At 40.2% G+C, this 23,588-nt stretch overlaps 2 protein-coding genes across 5 annotated transcripts in view; both read right to left on the bottom strand.

The window, feature by feature from the left end:
- ppp3cca (protein phosphatase 3, catalytic subunit, gamma isozyme, a) overlaps positions 1-7,022 on the bottom strand; it is a 32,969-nt gene extending 25,947 nt beyond the window's left edge. For all 3 annotated transcript variants that reach the window (XM_037257720.1, XM_037257721.1, XM_037257722.1), the window contains exon 1: positions 6,327-7,022. In XM_037257720.1, the coding sequence (XP_037113615.1) occupies positions 6,327-6,387 (61 nt within the window). In that variant the 5' untranslated portion in view covers positions 6,388-7,022. The remainder of the gene's footprint in view (positions 1-6,326) is intronic.
- Positions 7,023-7,866: 844 nt separating this feature from the next.
- vps37ba (VPS37B subunit of ESCRT-I a) lies at positions 7,867-23,098 on the bottom strand. Of its 2 annotated transcripts, XM_037258076.1 has the most exons (5): positions 22,899-22,981; positions 19,911-20,050; positions 18,176-18,347; positions 10,703-10,785; positions 7,867-10,364 (listed from the first exon to the last, which is right to left on the bottom strand). In XM_037258076.1, exons 3-5 carry the CDS (start codon positions 18,345-18,347, stop codon positions 9,870-9,872), a joined length of 750 nt encoding a protein of 249 aa, XP_037113971.1. In that variant the 5' UTR covers positions 19,911-20,050; positions 22,899-22,981; the 3' UTR covers positions 7,867-9,869. The 2 variants fall into 2 exon arrangements, with proteins under 2 accessions (XP_037113971.1, XP_037113970.1); XM_037258075.1 differs by lacking the exon at positions 19,911-20,050 and having other exon boundaries at positions 22,899-23,098.
- Between the last annotated feature and the right edge of the window lie 490 nt (positions 23,099-23,588).

Here is a 23,588-nt window from a genome sequence, read left to right as displayed (position 1 = left end):
AAGTCATAGAAGTGACCTCTTGTACCTTCACATCTCGTGGCCCAAGTAATGAAAAGTCTGCCAAAAAGAGAGGTGAGTTTGGAGTAATCCTTTTCAATATATAACTTTATCACGGTTGCTTTTAAATTGTCCAATTGTTACTACTGTATCAGTATCTAATTATCCTCACATATGCTGCTTACTAAGATTTAGATGACCCAAGCAAGATATATTAAACACCACTTGACTTTTTTTCTTAGACATGTAAGGTCTAAACCTTTGAATTTTGTGATAAAATGAAAATTAACCCATCCTTTCTCATGTGAGTTACAGGTCATTGCTAAACTTGATTATATGTGAGATGTTTGTTTACATCTATTTTTAAATAGGGGTAATGTACATGACACATCTACCTCAAAAGAGAGAAAAAAAAATTGCACTAGATTAACCTATTAGTGAATATGCAAATTCATACATTGACACACCAAGGCAGATACTATTCTTATACAGCTTACATTTGTTTTTTTTACACACTATATATTTCCAAATTTATTTATATCATCTTTATGTGTAGCAGGTTATCAAAGCAAATTCCCCATACATGTAAAACACTGTCTGAAAAAAGTTTTTTTCTGATTTTTATTTTCCCTGATTTTGCAACAACTTGTATCTGTTCTTAATGGTTTTGTCAGAGAAATGGTGCACTGAAATTGCTGATCCGAACAACCAATGATTTCCAATGATTTATAAAGGAAAATCTTGAAAATGATCAGGGGTGCCCAAACTTTTGCATATGATGACATTTATGCACCTGCCTACTTTTGTTCAAGTAATGATTGCACACTTTCTGTAAATCCTATAAACTTCATTTCACTTCTCAAATATCATTGTTTGTCTGATATATGATATATTTAACTGAAATTGCTGATTCGAACAAGCAATGATTTATAAAAGAAAATCATGAAAGCCAAACTTTTGCATATGACTGTGTATACATATATATATATATATATATATATATATACACACACAGTATATATAGTTACGATTTATGTGCGTATATATATATATATATATATATATATACACACAAACGCACATAAATCATAACTATACATTGACTGGTGTGGAATAAATAACAAGAAAGTGCTCTTCAGCCTACGGCACAGCCATGAAGAGGGCTGTAAGCTGAGGTGGTGCAAGTTTTAAGAACAGATTAGGTAAAGCCTCTATTAGCAAGGGCTTCCAGATTCAGGGGCTGTTTACTTAAAAGCCCAGACACACTTGAGACAGCTGCTTGAAAGCTGGAAGGAAAAAGCACGTTTTCAAAAAAATGATGACTATTCAAAGAAAACAGGAAATGCCCTCACATCAAGTTATGAATGCGTTATCAAAATTGTATTTATTTTATTAATTTTATTTGACTAATACAGTGGGCAACAAGGGAAAAGACTGAAAACATTTGAAACATGAAAGATACAATAATAATAATAATCGCCACGGTGGTACACTGTTAGCATGTCCGCCTGACAGTTCTGAGGTGCAGGGTTTGATTCAGACTTCCTGTGTGGAGTTTACGTGATCTCTCTAGGCTTGCGTGGGTTTCTTCAGGGTACTCCAGTTTCCTCCCACATTCCAAAGACATGCATGGTAGACCAATTGAGGACTTCAAAATTGTCCGTAGGTGTGATTGTGACTGTGGATGGGTATTTGCCTAAGTGTGCCCTGCAATTGGCTGGCAACCAGTTCAGGATGTACCCCACCTACTGCCCAAAGACTGCTGGGATAGGCTCCAGCACGCCCGCCACCCCCGTGGGGACGAAGCGGTTCAGAAAATGGATAGATGCAAATGGCAAAAACACTGCAAGTAAAAAGTTGTGGCAACTGCAAATAAAACCAACAAGTGGAAGCAAACTTACAATCCACAAAATAAAAGCAAAGAAAAAACACTGCAAATGGCAAAAACATATCCCAAGTCAAAACAGCACTGCAAATGAGAAATATACTGCAAGTTGTCAAAGCACAACGGACGTTCGCCAAGGTACTAGGAATGGACCAGTCCTTGAGTGAGCTTGAGTTAGGTAGATTGGCTAAAAACTCTCTTGGAGTCCCAGCAACATATGTTGCTCGTGAGATGGTTTTCTCTTCTGCAGTTGACATTGTAATAACAGCACAGACATCCAGCCTCTCACCTGAGAATATAGACTGGTCTTTAAAGAATTGATTTTTATCCATCCGGTTTCTACCTCAGACAAGTGTCAGGTTTTTGGTTTACTTTAGACAATACACACTGGTATTTAAAGAATTGATCTTTATTCATCCTTTTTCTACCTGAGATCAGTTTGAGAGGTTTTTCATTTATATTAGTTTTTTATTAAAAACTGTTGGCTGCTCTTAAGAGAAATGTTTGTTTTATTTCTTTTTGTTATACCTCAGACTGGTTCAAGAACACTTTCACTTATTTTATTATGACAAAGTAGACTGATCATAAAACAAATGTTTATTTGATGTAGTTTTGGTTGAGTTAATTGAGGTTAATTAGAAGTACCTTATTATTGAGGACTGGTCTAAAGAGATGTTATTATCCATCATCTATACCGCTTGGCCCCACGCGGTTCGCGGGCATGCCTATCCCTGCTGTCATTGGGCAGTAAGTGGGGGACACCCTGAACTGGTTGCCAGCTAATCGCAGGGCACACAGGGACGAACAACCATCCGCACTCACACCTACGGGCAATTTAGAGTGCTCAATCGGCCTACAAAGCATGTTTTGGGGATGTGGGAGGAAACCACACACACAGGAACATGCAAACTCCACAGAGGGAGGGCCGGAGGTGGAATCAAACCCGCACGTTATTGTTGATGTTATTATAACATAAATAAATGAGTCATGTACATGGTCTTAATATTGCAATAAAATCAAGATATTTTGTCTGGAGGTTTTCAACAACTAAACATATTTGTGTTTTTCAAATTTGTTTTAATGTTTAAACCGAACCGAAGTTTGAACTGAACCGTTACTTAAAAACCAAAACTTGAACTGAATCATGGGTATGGTGAACCGTTACACCCCTACCTAAAACGTATGCGTAAGATTCCGCCAGCCGCCATCAGAGATAAATACATACAGCTTTTACTGCGGTGCTTAAGCCAGTATCTCACTGAGCCACAAGTGTTTGCGCACGTTGCAAATGTTGATATTTCCTCAGGCTTCCTAAAAGGTTGCAAACAGTATAACAGTTTGATGGAGGTGACTGCCATGAAATATTGAATGCAAGAAAAACCCTGAGCTGTTTTTATTGTTCCAAATGGCTTACCTTGAGTAGAATCTCACATTGCATTGTGGCCAACAGTAGAATCTGGGTCAATTATGTACATTGTGTGAGGGGTTCCATCAGATGCACATGGTAGGTAGCTTGTGCGTGCTAGCTAAAGCTAGCTTCCAGACACGACTGTCCCGAAGTCAAAAATATCAGGCATAACGTGCTTCCTTTTTGCATCACCAAGGCATACACAAGGTCTACGGCCAGCACGAGAAGCGGAAGACGAGGCATTTTCAAAAGGAAAATATAACGCCAGATAAATAAATGACTTGAGTATTGACATTAATTATTGACAATCTTGGTAGCCCTAACGTGGTGGTCACGACAAGTTAAGAGTGGAAAAAGTGAATGCAGCAAACATGCCGACCAAATTTGAGCACTTGACCATGAAGAACACATAAACACACACACAATAATAAACAGCCTATAACAAACATAAATGGAAAGTCCGTCGCCAAATGTGGCCAGAGCAACCTGTTCAAACACCGATAGAAAAAGTAGCTCTGTCTGTCATTGAACAGCAGCACTTCATTCAAACAGAGAGCAGGGAAATAAAACAAGCACAAATGTTTACTCTTACAACAGGGTGAAGTAAGTTTTGCACCCAAGTAAGGACAAATGTTTTGTTAAAAATAAATAGGGATACACACCCTGAGCTGGGTGTCTTATTAGAAAGCGCCTGGCTTAATTAGCATTAATGTTTGATGAACTCTTCAAAACGACAGACACGCACTGGGCTACTGCTGCACTGCATCAACACCCACACCTTCTGGCATGACTACAAACGACTCAAGAAACAAAAGCACTACTATCTACCGCCCTGTCCACTGGGGATAGTGTTATGAACCAGTGTATGTTTGAACCGGAATATGTTTGCTATTGTTTCAGAATCAATACGACACACAGAATTGAATTATAAAGATGCGGCTGGATAGAGATGAATGGAGCAGACTGTTGCTGGGTGAATTATAAAACCTCTTCAGATTGCTCTAATTATCAGTGAATGCATTATCCTTGCATGGTAATTCGCCAATCCTTGGGTTTATTCTTCATCACCGTCAGTCAAACCTGGTGTGGTGGTAGCGAGCTAAATCTGCTCTTATAGCCATTTTTGTATCATTTCAAACAGCAGAAGATCTCCTTCAACAGTTTTAAGACATCTAGGCACCTGCAGGTCTGGATTAAAAGAAATTGTAAAATTTTAAACATTACTGAATACTACATCAGAAATGATGGCGTACTGTAGCATCACGGTGCAAATCATAAAGCTCTGAAACTGTTTGACATACGGATGACACTTTTTCCCACAAGTGGAAGGTTTGAAAAACTCAAGCATGTAAAAAAAAATAAGATAAAACCATCAGGGCCGTTTCTTACATACCTAGTTTTCCTATCACGTACATTAGAATACTTGCCAGATGACAATTAATTGTTAGTAAAACTACAGTAACTTTAGTAAAAATATCCCAAGGATCAAAATTTCATCTACAAGTACATATGAAAATATACATATGGTGAAGTATTGTTGAAAAACACAATTCATGTGTACTGTAGAATATACTCCATTTTTATCACTTGGCGATGCACAGCGTTGGGTCTGGCTCATGTAGAAATGGATTTTTCGCCTGCGTGACAGCTTCTGTACATTTTGACTTGGCTAAAATTTGCAACGTCACAACATTGTCGAACCAATTCAAATATTGAATAGACCTAAATCCAGTGGCCGAGACTCATCCACTCATCAAATATTGTGCAAGAGACACTGTGCAAGTGTTCATTAGAGTTCCGCCTCAACGCTCACTGTGTGGTGGCCCTGAAGTTTAGGGCTTGACACAAGGAAGTACGTCTGTGTAACATTGGGAATGCATTCCAGAGGAATTGTCTTCTTTTTATTGACAGCCACGCATGAACAAGAACAAAAGCTAATTCTGGCTTTCATTCAGTGTTTGTATTATTTTGTTCAATTATTTGCTAGTTGTCACGCTATTTAAATAGCTAATGCTGTAGCTGTTCCAACTACTCTAAAAACCCTGCAGTGGCAATACAAACTTGGTCAAGGTTTACTGTTCTAAACTGGACCACGATAAACCAAACTGAACTACACTGCATGGTGGAAACCTTAAAGCCATTAGTTAGAGTAGAGAAGCAAAGCAGCTACTTCCGGAATATGAGACAGATTACATTGTATTACCACAGATTTAAAGGCGATCCCATTTTAATTAAACATATTGGTTTTGGGCTTTCCCTAAATCAGAAATGGTTCTATGAAAAGTCACCCTTTTTCCTTCTCAGGTTCCTCTGTTCACTCTGAGCAGCATGCGGCTGGCCATGTTGGGAAGATCACTGGGGAGATTCTTTCCACAATTAACTCACTCACTCTCTACTGGCTCACACTTGAGCATTCCAGTCCCCTTGGCAGGACACTCTCGGAGTGCCCTTGCAGACAGACAGGGATGTGGGCTGTGCTTGCTCTAAGTAGTAGTTCTGGTGTGGTGGCCCAAGTTGGGTTCTCTCTCCTGGGAGTTACCTCAGCCTTGGCGCTGCCTGTCTTGGGTAGACACAACAAATGGTGTCCTGTCTGTTCAATGAAGCAGAGAGACCACAGGGTGACAGAATCCCTCTTGTCAAGTCCTGCTAGCAACCCGATCAGACCTTGGGTATTCCCGTGAGTGAGCAAGGCCCTGAAGAATTAGGTAGTCATCTCTCCTAAATGTCAAGGGCAGTGAGCACCAATACAGGACTGTGACTCTCCTTTGATTTATGCCGAAATGCCAAGTACATAAACAAAATAACCACAGTGTAGATGATGCAGTTATTGGGTTTCACAGTATCGTTTTCCAGAATCTGCATTGATGGAACAGGTGATTAATAAGCATTTAGAATGAGTCATACATCTTTCATTACAGCACGAAGGAAACTGCAGACATTTTTTAGGGTGCGGTTACTTGTAAATAACTCAAAAAGCAGCACGCAGTGCAAAAGAAAAAGACTGTATGGTGAGTGCGCGTGAAGACAATCACTCACCTTTAATGAGCCGCTCCGTTGTGGATTGTTTCTCTGGTTTATCTTTATCCTTTCCTGACATTATCGCTTCTTTTGTATTTCTCTATTGAAATAATGGACTGTTCTTTTCCCGACTAGCTTGAAACGGAGTCGCACATCGGCTTGGTGGTCTTCACTTTCGGTTTAAATTTTGATTTTACAAACAAACAGTAGGTGGGGGGAAAAAACAGGCTCGACTCGGAGCTCCAGATCTTTTGTGGGGTGCTAGCTTACTTGCAGCAACATTAGTGCTTGAGAATAATTGCGGTGTTTAATAATTGCTTGCAGAATAGACGCGGTAGCTTATTTGCTTTGTAATCACCGTCAACTACAGAAAGAAAGAAAAAAAAAAAACCTTGATATTACCTAGAGCGAAGGGAGTCGATGCAAGATAATCCGATTGAGTTACTCTATTTTTCGCTAGTTAGCCAGCTAACATTTTAATGTAGTGGCAAGTGGGTGAACAGGAAAAGACAGCAAATGAAGACCGGCGATTCATCTTCTAGGTACAAGCCGTTCCCCGGAGAAAAATGACAACCTTGAGGAAGCACATAGCAAAACGAAAAGTCCTTCCAAGATACTGAGCTCGTCTTGACAGTGTATCCTCCTCCACAGATTAAAGTGTAATCTGTCAGTGTGGAGCAGTGGTGGATTTCCTACAACATGGTGGAGCCTCGGTGACGTGACTATGGAAACGTGACACGTGGGTTAGGGGTGCGTTCACAAACGCCCTGCGTTCTGTGCTGCAAATTCAATACCAGAATTCACTCAACAATGAGGTGCTTGTTTGATGCAATCCCGACGCGAAATGCCTGCGCCTGTGATTTATTTTCGATTTGTACCCATGTTTATTTTTCAATTATTTGTTTTAGCTGTTATGGAAATATCTTTGCAAGTGAATTTGTTTTGACCTTCTCCAAAGTTTTAAAAGCACGTATTCATTGTTTTAGTACAAGTCACTGTTCTTTAACAAAGATTTTTAAGGCAACAAAATAAAAAATACAATTATGGGAGGTCTTCCCGTCTCTCTGCTGCAACCTGCTGTCAATTATCAGCAAAAGAAACTAAAAGTCAAGTCACTTACCGGTGTTAAAGCCGTTCAGGTCAAATATTATGAGTCTTCTTGGTCTAATGACGTAAAAATGCGAACATCACGATTAACTCAAATTTATTACACTTTAAAATAACCATTGCCGCATTTAAAGTACACCGAGTAAAATTTTGTCATACAGACAGTTCAATTAACGGTTAACCAAACAATATAATGCGTGCTACGACAAGTTTTAAAAAGTTATCCAGTCATGAATTATATAGCGAATATTTTTCTTATCCTAAAGTTTTACCCAAAATTTGAATATTCCAAACTTGTGTGTCGGGGCCAGTTTTCTACCCTTATTAACCGCTCCTGGAAATACTCGTGCATTATCAATCCAAGACACCAGATGGCCATCTTGTTCAATACAAAATAAATACCGGTGATCTGAAAGGATGTGATGTCAATATCAATACGAGGAAAAACTTCAACAAATACAAAAATTTGAGATTTATTGAACTTGAAAACAGCATAAAATTCTACCTAAACATTCAGAGTACATAAACACCAAAACAGTACACTGAAAGTATCACCAACCACAAATAAAACCATGGTTACGGGTATCAAGTCAGCTGAATAGGAGCTAAAGTGTTAAGGGGAGTTTTCAGACTAAGCACAAAGGCCATGCACAAAAATAATTATCCTATATTCGTTTGATGCGCTTTTTCATCAAAAAGTTGATAATTTAGCTTCCAATTCTAAATACTCTTGTCTTGAGGGTAAGTACAACTGACATGACAATATTTCAGAGCACTGTTATTTCACGCATTGGGTTTAAAAGCGAAACAAAAACGAACAGAAAAAACAGCACATGCAAAAATATTTGAAGTCACGCCAGGCATACCTCAGCACAACGTGGGGAACAGATCACAAGCACCAGTCAGCACAAAGTCTGCTGAAGATGTCACACTGGCACATGCTCACTCGTCTGGCCTTTTGCTTCTTGTGAGAGCGGACAGTGACAATTCCTGACAGTCAAAAGCTGCTCTTTTCAAATTTCCCAAATCGGCCAAGTGAGCAGAATAGAGAAAACGGAGCAGTCAGCAGGATGTGGTCGACGCCACTACGCGTGTAGGCACTCGCGGCTCTTAAACAGTGCACAGCAACAGCAGTATGGGTTAAAAGTGGTGTTCTAGTGACACCACGGAAACACATAGGACTAGCCAAGCTTTGGAATTCAAGTCCCTCTTTAAGAAATCTGTTTTGCATGAGCGCAAATGTGTTTTTGATCCACATATTCCACATGGCAGACCATCTGACCAAAGGTTGCATGAACAAAAACAACTTTTAACACGGAGTGAAGCCTTTGCTGCTCAGTGGGTGACAACACAAGCATAAGTTTGAGATCCACTTAATAAATTTGAGATCAACTGAATTGTTGGAAGAAGCTCCAGACCAAACTAAGGAGTGTTGAAGACAAAAGATATACAGAGCTCTTTGCTACAAAATGAATCCAGAAAAGACACTTGAACAAACTTAACTTAAACTGTATGGCAATATAGAAATTCGTCATCATAGACTTGGCTCTAAAAGCCCAGATTATCCATTAAAACAGTTCAGCCACCCATCTTCTTCGAGTCCCTTTTGACATCTGCCCTGTTATTGGACTAAGTGCAAAAGTCAGCCCTCTTGAACAAGGCAGATTCGCACCTTCTGAGACACGTTGCCTTTTAATTGCTTTCTCTATACGTGTTGATCAGTCTTGATTGTTTATCAAACATAAATCTATTATGCGCTATTTAATAAAATGATGCTGAAATTAAATGTTTTTCTATGTACCTTGTGAACGTTTATATATATATATTAAAAAAAAAATCACAGCATAGACGCTTTCCCCACTGAATATACGCTGGGAAATGATATTTTTGTCAAAACACAGTTAGATACGGTCTCTCTGCTTACATACACAAGTAATATTAATATGTTGCAACTGTAAAACAGTGAGTAAGTAAACCTAGTTTCCTCCCGAGTTCCATCAAAGCTTAAGGAGCAGGCCAGTAGAGAGTGAAGAGACCCAAAAAACTAAAACCAAAAACTAATGGGCTTACAAAGCTGAGGGCACAGCATTGAAGCAGAAAGTGCCATTACATGACAAGCTCAACAGCCTACATACACCTGCAACTTGTGTTATTAGAGGCTATAATAGATAGATGCTTCCTCTGTGGAGAATTGGGCCAAATGAAGGTCAGGCTGATCTCACCATGTTTTTTGGAGTGTTGATGGGAATGTTGAGTGAGAGGTGCACACATATCCCCACAATTACAAATTGACTTTTGATGAAAGTCACCATTGCATACAGCGCTGGTTCTGTCTGGGGATCGGTCATGATCAAAGATGGCAAACGCCACAAAAAAAAAATGTTCACAAAGGAGTTCCAGTAGCGAAGTGTCCTTGGCACACACTGTAAACTCTTAAGTGGCGATGGCTTTACTTCACTGAATGATGAAGCCGGGCTGCGGGGCCACACGAGAGGGAGGGGTTCTCTGCGGCAGAGCAGGTTGGTACTGCGCTAAGAAAGGATAGCCAGAAGAAACATTTGGGTAGGGCTGGCCTGTTCTGGGAGGAATTGGTGGATATGGTGATACTGCATAGTAGGGTGAAGACTGGGGGGGAACAGTTGGAACTGGATTTAGTTGTGGTACCGTCTGGGATGGAGGAGGTGGAGGCTTCCTAATGGGATGAAGTAGAGGGGACGAGTCACTGCCCGCCTCAGTGAGCTGGGAGGATGAGGGTCTGGCTCCAGCTGACATATCCTGAGACCGGGAGGTAGATACCGATGCCCGTGGAAGCTGCTGGCCCTTCAGGACCATCTCCTGCAGCTTCTCGATCTTCACCCTTCGCAAGTGTGCCAATTTCCTCTGGTTCTGGTAGGAATCAATGAAGGCTTCAAGGGTCACGTCACCATCCAGGAAAGAATCAGCCATATTCTGCATTTGTGAACACAATTGGGACATACCTTTAAAGTGCAATATGTATAGGTAACCAATAGATCATGTCTGAGTATTTTTTTTCTCCTGATAAGAAAGTATATGCAGCCTCACATGTTCAGCATTATTTTAACAATGGAAAATTGCCTTTTTGGTCGCTACTGCCTAAAATATCAGCACAGTATGATAGTAGTTGATAAAATGACTGATTCACGTAGCAAATGATGTCAACATTTTAACATGAAAAGAATTTTGTAGATGTGAATATCAGGCAGAAGAATTACTAACAGGTCACTGGGAATGAAGCAACAGATTCATTGAGACAACAATATAATTACCTCCGTTTCCTCTTCTATTTTGGCTCCTTCTGCCTGCAGTAGAGCCAAAAGAATGTCCAGCGATGTGTTTCCTGATTTGTGATCTAAAACAAAAAAAAGTTACGACAATGACTAGCAGACCCAAAAAGATGTGAAAAGCGATGTATACTGGGACTGATGTTTTTTTTTTTTAACAGTGAAGACTGTTTTTAACATCAGCCAATGGATAAAGCTAACTTGTAATCACCACATAATATTTTTCTGAAATAATAATTATAAGCCTTCTTCTTCTTTTGGGTATGAAAACACATGCTTGTCACATGGGGCTGAGAGAAGTTATGTAAAATGTGCCACCACTGGCCCTGTGACCAGTTCATCCCGACAACCACAAATGCTTTCTGTTTGCTCAGAACATGTTCCACTGAGTCAACTGAAACGGATCATGTTACCTGTTAATCTCTAAGGAAGGTATCTGTTATGGTTGTGCTCCTGAGCAAGCCTGAAAGTCAACACCAGTAAGTACGAATCAGCACCAAAGGGCCACGTCATCGGGCAGGTACAGTGCCCTCTGTAATTACTAGCAACTGGTTAAGTCTTCTTTAGCTTCTGAGAAATTCATTTTTCCCCTAAATAATATAGGACCAAGTTTAAAATAAAAAAAAATTCCAACCTTTAATTCAAGGGCAATTATTCAGTAGGAAAAAACCCACATTAAGAAATCATTTTGCATCAAATTGTGTCTCCAAATTATTACTACCCTCAATGTTAACATTTTGTACAAACCCCTTTGAGTAGTCATCTATACCGATACCAAGTGCTGCCTGATTCAAGTATATTCATTAATAAAATCAGCTATTATTTCACTGCTTTTAAGTTTTTGACGCGGTGTCATTTTAGTACTGGTAATTATTTTATGTAACTATGGTGTCTTAAGTCAAAATATTCATACCCTGACAACACTACCTTGATAAAGTGAGACGATCTAAAACTTGTTTTTAATAAGTGACCAAGTCATAAATGACAGAAGTTACTTAGATCTCTCGTTACAACAAGGATAAAGTCCATCATATGATTGCAACATATAATCAATTGACTTTTGTACTAGGTGTATATAAAGTTGTGATTTAATTTTTTTTAAATGTTCAACTGCATTTTTATTGTACCAAATAATTTTAATTACCGTAATTTTCGGACTATAAGTCGCGTTTTTTTTCATAGTTTGGGTGGGGGGGGCGACTTATAATAAGGAGCGACTTATGTTTTTTTTCAAAAATTTTCAAAAAAACAAAAAAAACTAAGTGAAACCGCGATAAACGAACCGCGATGTAGCAAGGGATTACTGTAATTTGAATTTCAAGTGACGTCAGCAGCGCGACGTGGCGTGGCGCGGCGGTTGTTTACATAAAGGACAAAGATTGATCACGGGATGACGAAGATGACGAAGATGACTAAGATGACGAAGGGCCCCACGTACTACCGGCATCATTAGCGGCTTTGTTTCTAAGTGACACGGCGGACGAAGAGTTTGAAGGATTTAAGGATTTGGAGTGACAGAAGGTTTGAAAAACTATTATGGCTTTTACCCACGCCCGGTCCTACTCTACGGAGCTCTCTTTCACCTCCGTGGATTGAAGTCGGGGGCCGGCGCTCGGCCGGGTGGCTGTCCAGGGACGGTGGATGGGGCTTGGACATGGCTTTTACGCACGCCCGGTCCTACTCTACGGAGCTCTCTTTCACCTCCATGGATGGAAGTCGAGGGCCGGCGCCCGGCCAAGTGGCTGTCCGGGGACGGTGGATGGGGCTCGGTCATGGCTTTTACGCACGCCCGGTCCTATTCTATGGATCTCTCTTCCACCTCCGTGGCTGGAAGTCCACGCCGCCACACGCCTGGAAGTTTGTTTTGTTAAATAAAGAGCCGTTTACCAAACCCACGTCTTTCCTTGTACTTTGTTAACTCTACAATCTAGTTATATACTAGATCTGTGGAATAACGACGAGGCTGACGTCAGGGCTCACGCGCGGCGTTGTTGACAAAGGATGAGGAATTTGATCGATGGATTTAATGATTTAGAGTGCACAGATGGTTTGATAATATTATTGCTTATATAATAGTTATTTGATTTCAAATTTATATATCGTTATATGGGCCTGTGGAATATTTTGAAGTGCAAGCGCCGTCAGCGGCGCGCACCCATTGTTGACAAAGGACGATCGATGGATTTAATGAATTGGAGTGACAGATGGTTTTATAAACGTGTTATTTATGTAATCGTTTTTTTTTAAATAACTCTGAATGTTACGTCAGGGCCGTTCTCAGCTCTTCGTTTGTGTTTATGTCACGTTAGCATACCTATCGTTTAGCCTGTTGTTGCTCGTTCATGACTGTTCTTGGTGTTGGATTTTGTCGAATAAATTGCCCCCCAAAATGCGACTTATACTCCGGAGCGACTTGTGTTTTTTTTTTCACTTTTTGGGCATTTTATGGCTGATGCGACTTGTACTCCGGAGCGACTTATAGTCCGAAAATTACGGTAGTATCTTTGTTGTATATGTTTTCTGAATTATTATAAATAAATATAATTTAGATAAAGTTGTTTATCTGTTAGCAGGCCACTGCTTTAGACTGATGTTTTTACTTTTTGCCATGGTATCGCTGCAGTACCATGGCAATACTGAAGTCAAAATTGTAGTATTGTGACAACACTACAATAAAGTAACTTGTAGTCTGACTTGATTACTTTCAAAATCAGGTAATCGGTAAAGTTATTTTTTTTCAAGGTAACTGTGGCAGCATAGTTGTGTCGCAGCATGTCCCGAGTAAACACGCCTAGGAGATTTAGTTGCTTTTGTTGGAGCCACCCTAATTGCCCTACACTGTCTTCCTTTATTGTCCTCTCATTTGCACTCAAGGTCTTACAGGGTATATTGCGACTGCAAAGCCACTCCTCATACATGCCTGACTCATTTCTGTGTCCTGCCATGCCATGCCCTATCGTGTCGTTTCGCATTTGCTACTTGTCACATTCATTTCTCATTGGGTGTAGTGCTGACTTCCAACTGTCACTCCAATCATTAATATTGCGTTTGTGAAATAGGAAATGTTACTTTGATGAAATGTTAATATGAAAATGATTTACTAGGCAAAAAGGCCACCCATTTTTTATCCATTTTGGGGGTCAGGCAGCTATTTTGTTCTGGGTTTGGTCATGCACATTTTGAATACAATCCACAAAGTTCACAAAGCTTCTTTCTTGCTTTGATGTGGATGGAGTGGGTCAAACGTTTGTGATTTCAAAAACCCTGAAGATGACGGCCACAGTGATAATTCATAAATCTAATACGTATGTCCCCCGTTAGGTGATAGTGAGAATCACCAAAGGTGGAATTGCAGGAGTCTTTTAAGAAAGGAACTTCCTAATCAAATGTCTCTCCTCACTCCAATTGTGGGAAATCCATCCTTCAAGTCATCACTCTTAAACTAAATATTTAAAACAAAACAGCATTAACACAATTATTGAGCTATATCTCAAGTGGGTATTTGCCTATTTAAAGAAGGTTCAAGAAATTTACCACTTTGTAGATCATTTTGTTTTAGATTAAATACAAATAAAGGACTGTGAGAAAACATTGGTATGACCTTTGAGGCTTTTGCTCCCTCCCATCTTGATGAATGCCTTACATGTGAACCAAATCCTTAAAAAATAATCTCAAATATCAAAGAAAAAATGCTTTCAATTGAGCCAGTTATGTCTGTGCTAATGAAATTGAGGTGGGAGGAAGAACTGGGTGTGACTATCACTGATTTGAAATGGGATGAATGATTAAAGAACGTTCATAGATGCTTTCACAATGCAAGTCACTGTTACATTCCTCGATGTGAGGTATTACATCAGTGTGTGGTGGGCCAAGTAATTAGTCTGATTAAACACATCTACTGCTATAATAATAATAATAATAATAATAATTCATTCAATTTATATAGCGCTTTTCAATAACCCAAAGTCGCTTTTACATGGAATAAAAAAGAGTGGGGGGGGGGGGGGAGACAGTAGGTTATAGTTAACAAGACATCGGTCAGCAGTGCGAAGGAGATGGCTGGAGGAGCAGGAGGGGCGGGAGCGGAGGTTGTTGAGGTTGCCAGTACGGGAGGTGGGGGTGACGGGGGGTTGGTAGTCCAAAAAGAGGAGATGGGTGAGCCATCGGGGAAATGCTGGTCAGATGTAGCGGCGACGGCGAAGGATCCCATGTCCTATGTCTGCAACATGGTGACAGAGGTCAGAGCATGATCGGTGCCTACAGGCAATCTTGCCTGCTGGTGATGAACGTGCCAGCTTGCGATGAAGTGCCTGCCAGTGATTGGTTAAGTTTATCCAGGTGAATGTAGTATTTGGATTGCAGTGTAGAGGAGCCACCAACCTGCGATTGGCTGGCAACCGGTTCAGGGTATTCCCCCGCCTACTGCCCGATGACTGCTAGGATAGGCTCCAGCACGCCCGCAACCCCCATGGGGACAAGCGGTAAGGAAAATGGATGGATAGATGGAGGCGCCACCAACATCATGGTTGTGCACCATAAGGTAAGCTGGCAGAAATGGTTCCATGGGGAAGTAGGGGTGTGTGGTAGACTGTATAAAGTTATAATAATAATATATAATAATAATAATATGGTTCCCATATGGATTTGGACCATACGAACCAAACGTCATAGCACTTAGTGAGGACATTGTATCTGACTCAGTTTGAAAAGGGCTGAATCTCAAGGTGACGAGCTGCCAGAGCTTGTTTGTGTCCAAAAATATATTGTTAACACTAAAATTGAATGAGGACTAACAAAAATGTGTTTTGTTATACCCCTCGCTACAACTGTAGACTGTTGACGTCCATTATAAATGCATTGCACCAAAAAATCTTGAAAAAAGTTGGGGATAAGCCTCCATTAGGCGCTATCCACGAACAACAGGGGTTGACTGCCAGGAAATTTTATTCTGCCAAATATCTTAATCAGCCTAAAAAAATCCCTATCAGTGAAACCCTATTTGTAACCCAACATGTCCCATTTTGAACTAAAAAGCCAGTACTGCACTGCGGAAAAGAGGAAAACAAGTCAGCTCCCATCATCCACCACTCTCTCCGCCCACTGCTTCTGTTTCACACCAGGCTTTGGCAGTACAATGGCTCACTGTGTTACAACATCCTGAGAGGCAACCAACTGTGGAGAGTCACTGGCAGTGGGCAGACACTAATCTGGCATCCAAAAGCATAATGGACAAGAGAAAATAATCCAACAGGAGGGCATGCTACCAATTCGCAAGACAGGGTAGATCTTACTATTATGAAGCAACTGGAGTCATAGCTCTGGTTGTTTTAGCCAAGCATTTTAGCATTAGCATGTCAAGGGGATTTGACTTTAACATTAGCACTGGCAATGCTTTAATCATAAAACATTTATTGTATTTAAAAACACAAAGCGTGCAATTATTTTAGCTGTGTTTAGTTAACAATAAACTCCAACTGGGGTGTCATTAAACAGCTTAAAGGACGCTTAGAGATGATCGAATCACATAACCTCACAGGCTTTCTGCACTTTCATAGTGTCGGGAACTTGCAAATTAAGCATTTTTCTTGGATTTTAATGTTTTCAAGGTCAATCCGGAATCCAAAACAAATTGTGATTATTTGCCCAACGCTAGTAGGTAGTATATGCAAAGGCAACAAAACATACTGTGATTATTTGCCCAACGCTAATAGGTAGTATATGCAAAGGCAACAAAACATACTATCTCAAATGCAGATGAAATCAAGCCAGACTTGTGCCAGCAGAAGGAGTAGTGGTCCAGTAGTGGCTGGAGAGCTATTTTGAGGAGGTAGCTAGGCAACCACTGCATCAACACAGCCAGTATCATCACATTATGTTCACACACTAGAAAGCAGTGTGAAGGTGCTCCAGTAATATCACATTGTTGGGGGTATTTTGCACCACAGTTTCTATTTGCAGTCCGCTGTGCAAAAAATAATAAAAGAATTCTCAGAACAAAGCTTTTCACCCTCTGAACGGGAAGTACCCAAACTGGAAAAACAGGTTTTCCAGCACTTATTTGTTCAAAGAAATAACAGTACAACCAACATGGCAACAACATGTTCAATTTCAAACCCATTCAAAATTGATGAATGATATGGACCATAGCATCACGATATTAACACATACCGTGTGTAAATGTGAGAGCTCAGATTCACGCTTTAAATTCTTAATTCACTACTAATGTTGACGAATGGAATTAAAATGGTCACTCCTTGTACTTTTCTGAAATAAAGGCATGTCATAGTCCAACAAAGAAAAAAAAAAAAACATACAATTGGTAAATGGCAGGCACTTAACCTATAAACGTATTGGAACAGCAAGTTCCATCCCTCTGCTTTTGTTTTATACCCAAGACATTTGGGTTTTACATCAAAAGGTGAAGATCAGAAATGTTGAAAATTTCAGTTTGTATTTCAAGAAGTCCAATCACCCCGATAACAAATTTGCTGGATCAATGACTACAGCTTTTTTTGAGAGAATGGACTTCTTTCGAGGTTGTAAACAATGCTGCGTCGTGTTGGGGGTGTGGCTTAGCTGGAGATAGAGGGGGGAAAAATGAAACAGCATGTTGGCATATTTCAACAGGGTTTGTGGACGCGGGAAAAAAAAGTCATCCGAGTGAATATGTGAGTAAACTCATTCTACGATCGTAAATGTTAAAACTTGAGTGACAACTATTGTGTCGTACAGTCACAAGTGCACCTCACAAAAATCAAAGCTATTGTGTTGATCGTGGTACTAATTAAGGGGACAATAGGAGGAATGAGCATAGTAATTTTGGTGGCAATTGGTCTTCAGACGTTTAGCGACCCTTAAGTTGCTACAGCTCATCGTCGGACAGACTCTACTCCTACTAGCTCCTATGGCTTGTCCAGGCAGAATTAGCTTCAGGCGGCTAAATGAACAAGATTAGCTGAACGATTTTAGCTTCTTAGCAGCCAGACATGGGGCTTTGTGCCACAGCCAAAAAAGCTCTGAGCCCACCGCACACCGTGTCAGCCAGCCAACCACCGCTGGTGATGTAGCCATGAGGACCTCCCAGCTGTGTCGCCGAGCCGGCCCATGTGGCCCCTTGTTACCAGTCAGCTAAGTTACCAACCGTCAACTGTAATTCTGATACATTAAGAAGGTAGAGGCACATGTGAATTCTGTTGTAATTGAAACACCATTCTCCGCATTTGGATGTAAATATCCTCAAATTAAAGCTCAGAGTCGGAGAGTTTGGGTTTTACCTGTGAAAAGTGCGTTTGTTGTTACACAAACATGAGGAACTGAGAGCTGTTTAAACCATAGTGAAGTTGAGAGAAGAGGCAGAGGGAAGCGGGATTGCCAAAGGTATCAACAGCAGTTGATGAGATCATTCAATGTTGGACTGTGTTATGGCACACGCAATAAAGAAATAAACTGCCTTTATACCTAGAGTCGACTTGCGCAGCTGATAGGCCTCAAAGTTTTCTTGAAGGCAGCCATATCTCTTGATGAGTCTCTCTTTCTTGAGCTCCAGTCCAGGTTGGAGGGTAAGGTTTTCCTCTGCCAGGGTTCTGTTGCTAACAAGTGTTTTCTCTTTGCTCTGCTGTACTTCCTGCATCTGTAACAAAAGAATGTTACGACTGTATTTTAGCATGACGGGAATCAAGCCTGAGATTAGCTCAAAGTTCAGACCACAAAAAAACAGAACGATATGAGGAAAACATAATGGATGTTAATTTTTTTTTTTTATACATCTTTATTTATATAGCACTTTAAAAACAACTGCAGTAGTAAAGCGCTTTACAGGACAGAAAGTAGGATGGCCTACTTCTATGTCAGCATATCATATTTTATATATACACAACCGTTCAAAACTGAAAATGGGCTTTTATACACCTATTTAGATACTGCATTAAAAACCAGAAAACCAGACGTTCAGGCGCTAGAATAGTCATTTACCACATTAATATATATTAATTATATTAATATAGGCATATTCCTGGGTAGTTTGTTATCCTTGTTGAAAAACAACAATTTCATTTTAAAAATAAGGACATTTCTAAGTGACGCCAAACTTTTGAATAGTAGCGGGTGTACGCCTGCCCGCGCGTGCACGCGCACACACACACACACGAAATTTCGGTTTCTTTGTGCGTCTTAGCATGAAGGAATTGACAATAAAGCTGACTCTGACTGACACAAACAGCCTTCGTCCGTTCTCACACCACCAGACTTACAAACAGCTTTGTCCACCAGGCTGTAAGGATGCTGAACGCTCTTCCTTCAGCTGCATCAAGGCTGTCATGAAGCCGAGGAACCCGCAGTCTTCACTCCTTTATTTTATTAATATTATATCCACAGACACCTTCAAGTTCCTGGGAACCACAATCTCTCGGGACCTGAAATGGACCGGCCATATAGACTCTGTCCGGAAGAAGGCCCAGCAGAGGCTGTACTTCCTGAGACAGCTCAAGAAGTTCAACCTGCCGCGAGAGCTTCTGAAGACCTTCTACACTGCCATCATCCAGTCTGTCCTCTGCACCTCCATCACTGTCTGGTTTGGATCAGCCTCCAAACAAGACAAGCACAGACTGCAACGGACAATCAGGACTGCAGAAAAGATCATTGGAATCAACCTCCCATCTATCCAAGACTTGTACCTGTCCAGGACCAGGAAACGTGCAAGGAACATCTCTACAGGCCCTTCTCACCCAGGTTGCAGTCTGTTTGAACTACTCCCCTCCGGACAGCGTTATAGAGCTCGGTACGCCAAAACCAGCAGACACAGAGACAGCTTCTTCCCCCAGGCTGTTGCTCTGATGAACTCACACCACTCATAGAGTCTCAGAGTCATTACTGTGCAATAACATCCTGCTCTTCACACCTTTTTGAATTTGTCTACACTGTTTTTGCCATTATTCACATGTCCTGAGTGTTGTTAGTCACCTAAATGTTGAACAGAGGGTGTGTTTTACCGAAGTCAAATTCCTTGTTTGGCACGCTCAAACATGGCGAATAAAAACTCTTGAATTTAACGGAATGTCATGCACGCTCAAACATGGCGAATAAAAACTCTTGAATTTAACGGAATGTCATGCACTGTCTCGTTGCTGCATGACTGATGTTATACACGGAGTTATTTTACTACTTGTTGCTAAACTCTCATCACGGGCACTTTTACCTGATTAATGTCACTGCAGTATTAGGTTGAAGTTAACATTAGGTTTTCTCTCCTTTGACAGTATTGTTGTTTGGGGTCTATGTCTTGTCTTGTTATCACCGTGGTATACCAAGGAATGTAGTTTTGATTCCTTTGTATGTCTGGTACATGTGAAGAAAATGACAATAAAACACACTTTGAAATTTAGGCATTCAAACAACAGGCTGAATGTGCAAATGAGGGAAGTCATATGTAAGAATAAGACCAGTGGGAAGTTGAACAAGTATCATACAGTTCGAAACAATGGAATGTATTTGAGAGCGACTCTGCATGCATTGTTTGGTTATCGCAAGAATCAGAGGAAACATGTTATACTGGACAAGCAGCTAAATATATGACATACCATTATCTAGTCTGTCTTTACAAGAGCCAGTTTGCTCTTTTGTCACAGCTCGTTAAAGATGGAAATCTATAAATAGCATCAATACCTGCAGGCCTAGTTTCTGGAAAAAACAAAATATTTGCTAAGGGAAACCCTTATTTTCGACACACTTCATCCATTGTCTATAGTGCTTACCCTCATTGGGGTTAGCCAGAGCCCAAGTTCGGATCTCAAACCTCAGAACTGTGAGGCCGCTATGCTAAGTACTCATCCCAACACAACAAGGTACAGTACACAACCCTCTCTTGAACAACAGTTGTAAAGTGTCAAGGTTGATACTTTAGAATTACAATCTTTGTCATAGCAGATTTATACAGGGATTGATTTGAATCATGAATTTGCCAGATTGTAATGAATTTTGAAATAAATGGGCAAACAAAAGCTTTAACTAAATTTTTATATCATATGTGCTTGTTGTTTGGCGCGTTAGCGTGGGCAGCATTTCTACAACAGCCCTCTTTTTGTTGAGGGGAAAATGTCACTATTGTCGGACTCGCTACGATGGGAGGGCTTGAAGGAGCTGCGACACAAGGAGACTCGATGTGAACAGGAAGATGCAGCGTTTACTGGATCTTGCATATTCAGGTTTACTACTTGGCACAATACTGGGAAGAGGAAATATAACTAGATGAAAACAGCACACATACAGTAATCTTATCAAATCTGGAGTTTGTATCTGTCTTGAATCATTTTCAATTGAAGGCACAAAGCAATGAACAATTTCTGAAAAAAGATCAATGATAACAGTTTTAACAAAACATATTGCTACAAAACAAAATACACAATCTCGAGCATTTATGCAACGCTCTTGCGTTGAAGTTTGTGGGGTGAAAAAAAAGTTCTGAAGCCTCTGTAAATTAGCCGCTAACCTCTGTGCAGTCGCCACTCGTTCTTGTGTTGACTGCATGCTAGTTGAGAAATTGTTTTCAAATACAAACATTGGGTAGATCAGACAAAGTGATGGATTTTAGTTGACCTTTGAGGTTCTGTGGCAATTCTGAATATTCATCAACTCTGTTAACTTCTAAATGCTGCAGCCTACCACAATTATCTAGCTACAAAGAAGAGAGTAGAGTCGGTTCAGCTTTGGGAATGTGGATGACTAAAATATGTAAACATTGTCCCAAAAAACTCACATGAGGCACATGAGATGGAACAATAACAATACAACATGATTTCTATTTTTGCCGTTGTTAGTAATGACATTAACAGTCCTATCTATTATCCTTACACAAAGAGCGCTTCATGTCTGTTGACATTTTGAGTTTCACCTAAAATTAAACAATCACTTTGCCTTTAAAGTTCTTCCAACAAACAACAAAAACAGGCATTGACATCACAAGTAAGGTATTGTGTTTGAAAAGAAACATTATGGTGGTGCACTTTGGTGGCAAGCTTAAGTTTCAGTTAATGACCGCGTGACATCCACTCTCTTTGTTTCCATTCAGTGTCTTTTAGAAAGAACCACCACCCAGACAGCACCTGTGGACGTCTTTACGAGGTTGCTTATCTTCTTATGAATCACATAAGTCAACAACTATATTATTAGAGTAAATACGAAACTCACACGCGGTCGTTAATGGAAAAAGAATATCACAGAGATTGACAGAGAGGGTGTGGAACGGCGACAGAAAGACTGACTCACAAGCCAGTGATCCTTAAACTTTGGAAAGGTGAAATAAATGTAGCACACTTCAAAACTCTACCTTACGATTGACTGCCGGGGCCTTTTGTCACAGGGAATAGGTCATACATTGACATCACAAGAATTTCAAAACCACACATCATCCTAAATTATGTAAGCATATCCTAAGTAAAAACGCTAAATTCGTCCGTTTACGCATCATGTTTAATTTTTGCAATTAATAACTTAAAAATATACTATGCAGTCCTCACTTGGCCATATGATACGATCATGTAATAAATGATTACGATCACCATGGTAACCCAGTCTCAAGTCTCGATTGTAAACCAGATCGAGTCAAGTCTTTTAATGCAAAATCCCGAGGTAAAATCAACAATTTAGCGTGACAGCGTTACGGGAGTTTCTGTTTAGTGGAAATCGTGTTCTCGGAAAATATGAAAACAGGTTAATGCCTGTTACTTTAGATCATGTGATCGGATTATCATTAGACAATAATTAGCAGGTTTCCCAAGTGGTCTGGCAGGACGACACAAATCCAAAAGTGCCTTTGCTCGGAAACTTCTTGGCATGTTTTCGCGTGACTCACCATGACAGTGCTTCTTCCTTATGTGGGTCTCACTCAACTGATTCATTAAAAATGCAGGTTTGTATTAGGGCGAGGAAAATAAAACGCTAGGGCGATGTTGTCAACTGAATACACTAATAATAAGACTTAAACAATCCTTGACGCAACGTTAACACTGTGAACATTGTTCAACATGTACGACTACTTTGAATGTACTAATTTATGGCTGTATTTACAATACAATGACAAATTTTCATGCAATTACGGGGGGTGTTTCGTGAGAAAACAAAAGATTCAGAAAACCGCAAACGACGAGAGCCAGTAGCTAGCAACTACATTAGCAAGAGCTTAACATACCTCGTCCATCTCTTGAATCATTTTGGTAAGTTTCTCGTCGTCCTCTAGCATTTCATTGAGCTGAGTCAACGTGTACTCGCTGAACTTGTTGGAAAAGCTCGACATTTTTGCTGTCGTCGTGTATTTCTTCACTGCCGCGGTGGCTGCTCTCGCCTGTTTGTGACAGCTGACTGAGCTTCTTCTTCAGGAAGTACATTGCATATAGGCCCAATGTTGCTTTCAGGGCCCGTCGGAAATACATCCTTCATGTCTTTTAATGCGCATTTGCAAGAAATACCGTAGAAATTATATCAAATCATAATACATAAACCATTTCAGAAATGAAGCAACGAGGAAATAAATTCAAAACAAACACCCAACAATGAGGAAATAAAAAAACAAAAAAGCCATTTCATCAAACTGTCTATCAAAAACACGAAAAGCTACATTCTGAATAAGTGCAAACTTGAAAGGGTTTATAGACAAGAAAATTCTTAGTCTTTTTTTTTTCACAACAGATGTACGAAATAACCGTGAGATAAAGGAGATTTTTGAAAGAAGTATGCTGTCTTTCTGTGTTATTTAGTTATTTATTTATCGCTATAATACAACCACGACCAGAACACCCACATGCGTCCAAATGTCCTTAAATGCAGCATTTGGCCTTAATCCATCAATACTTTACACACTAGATAAATAATTTAATAAATG

The sequence above is a fragment of the Syngnathus acus genome, chromosome 9, assembly GCF_901709675.1.
Source record: "Syngnathus acus chromosome 9, fSynAcu1.2, whole genome shotgun sequence".
Taxonomy (NCBI): Eukaryota; Metazoa; Chordata; class Actinopteri; order Syngnathiformes; family Syngnathidae; genus Syngnathus; species Syngnathus acus.
Note: the sequence above shows the minus strand (reverse complement) of the source record. Positions and strands in the feature narration are given on the sequence as shown.

Coding starts and splice junctions, on each gene's coding strand:
- vps37ba (XM_037258075.1), bottom strand. CDS start 23,003: ATGTCGAGCTTTTCCAACAAGTTCAGCGAGTACACGTTGACTCAGCTC. Junction 18,348..22,898: donor TGATTCAAGAGATGGACGAG/GTATGTTAAGCT, acceptor CTTTTGTTACAG/ATGCAGGAAGTACAGCAGAG. Junction 10,365..10,702: donor AAATAGAAGAGGAAACGGAG/GTAATTATATTG, acceptor TCACAAATGCAG/AATATGGCTGATTCTTTCCT.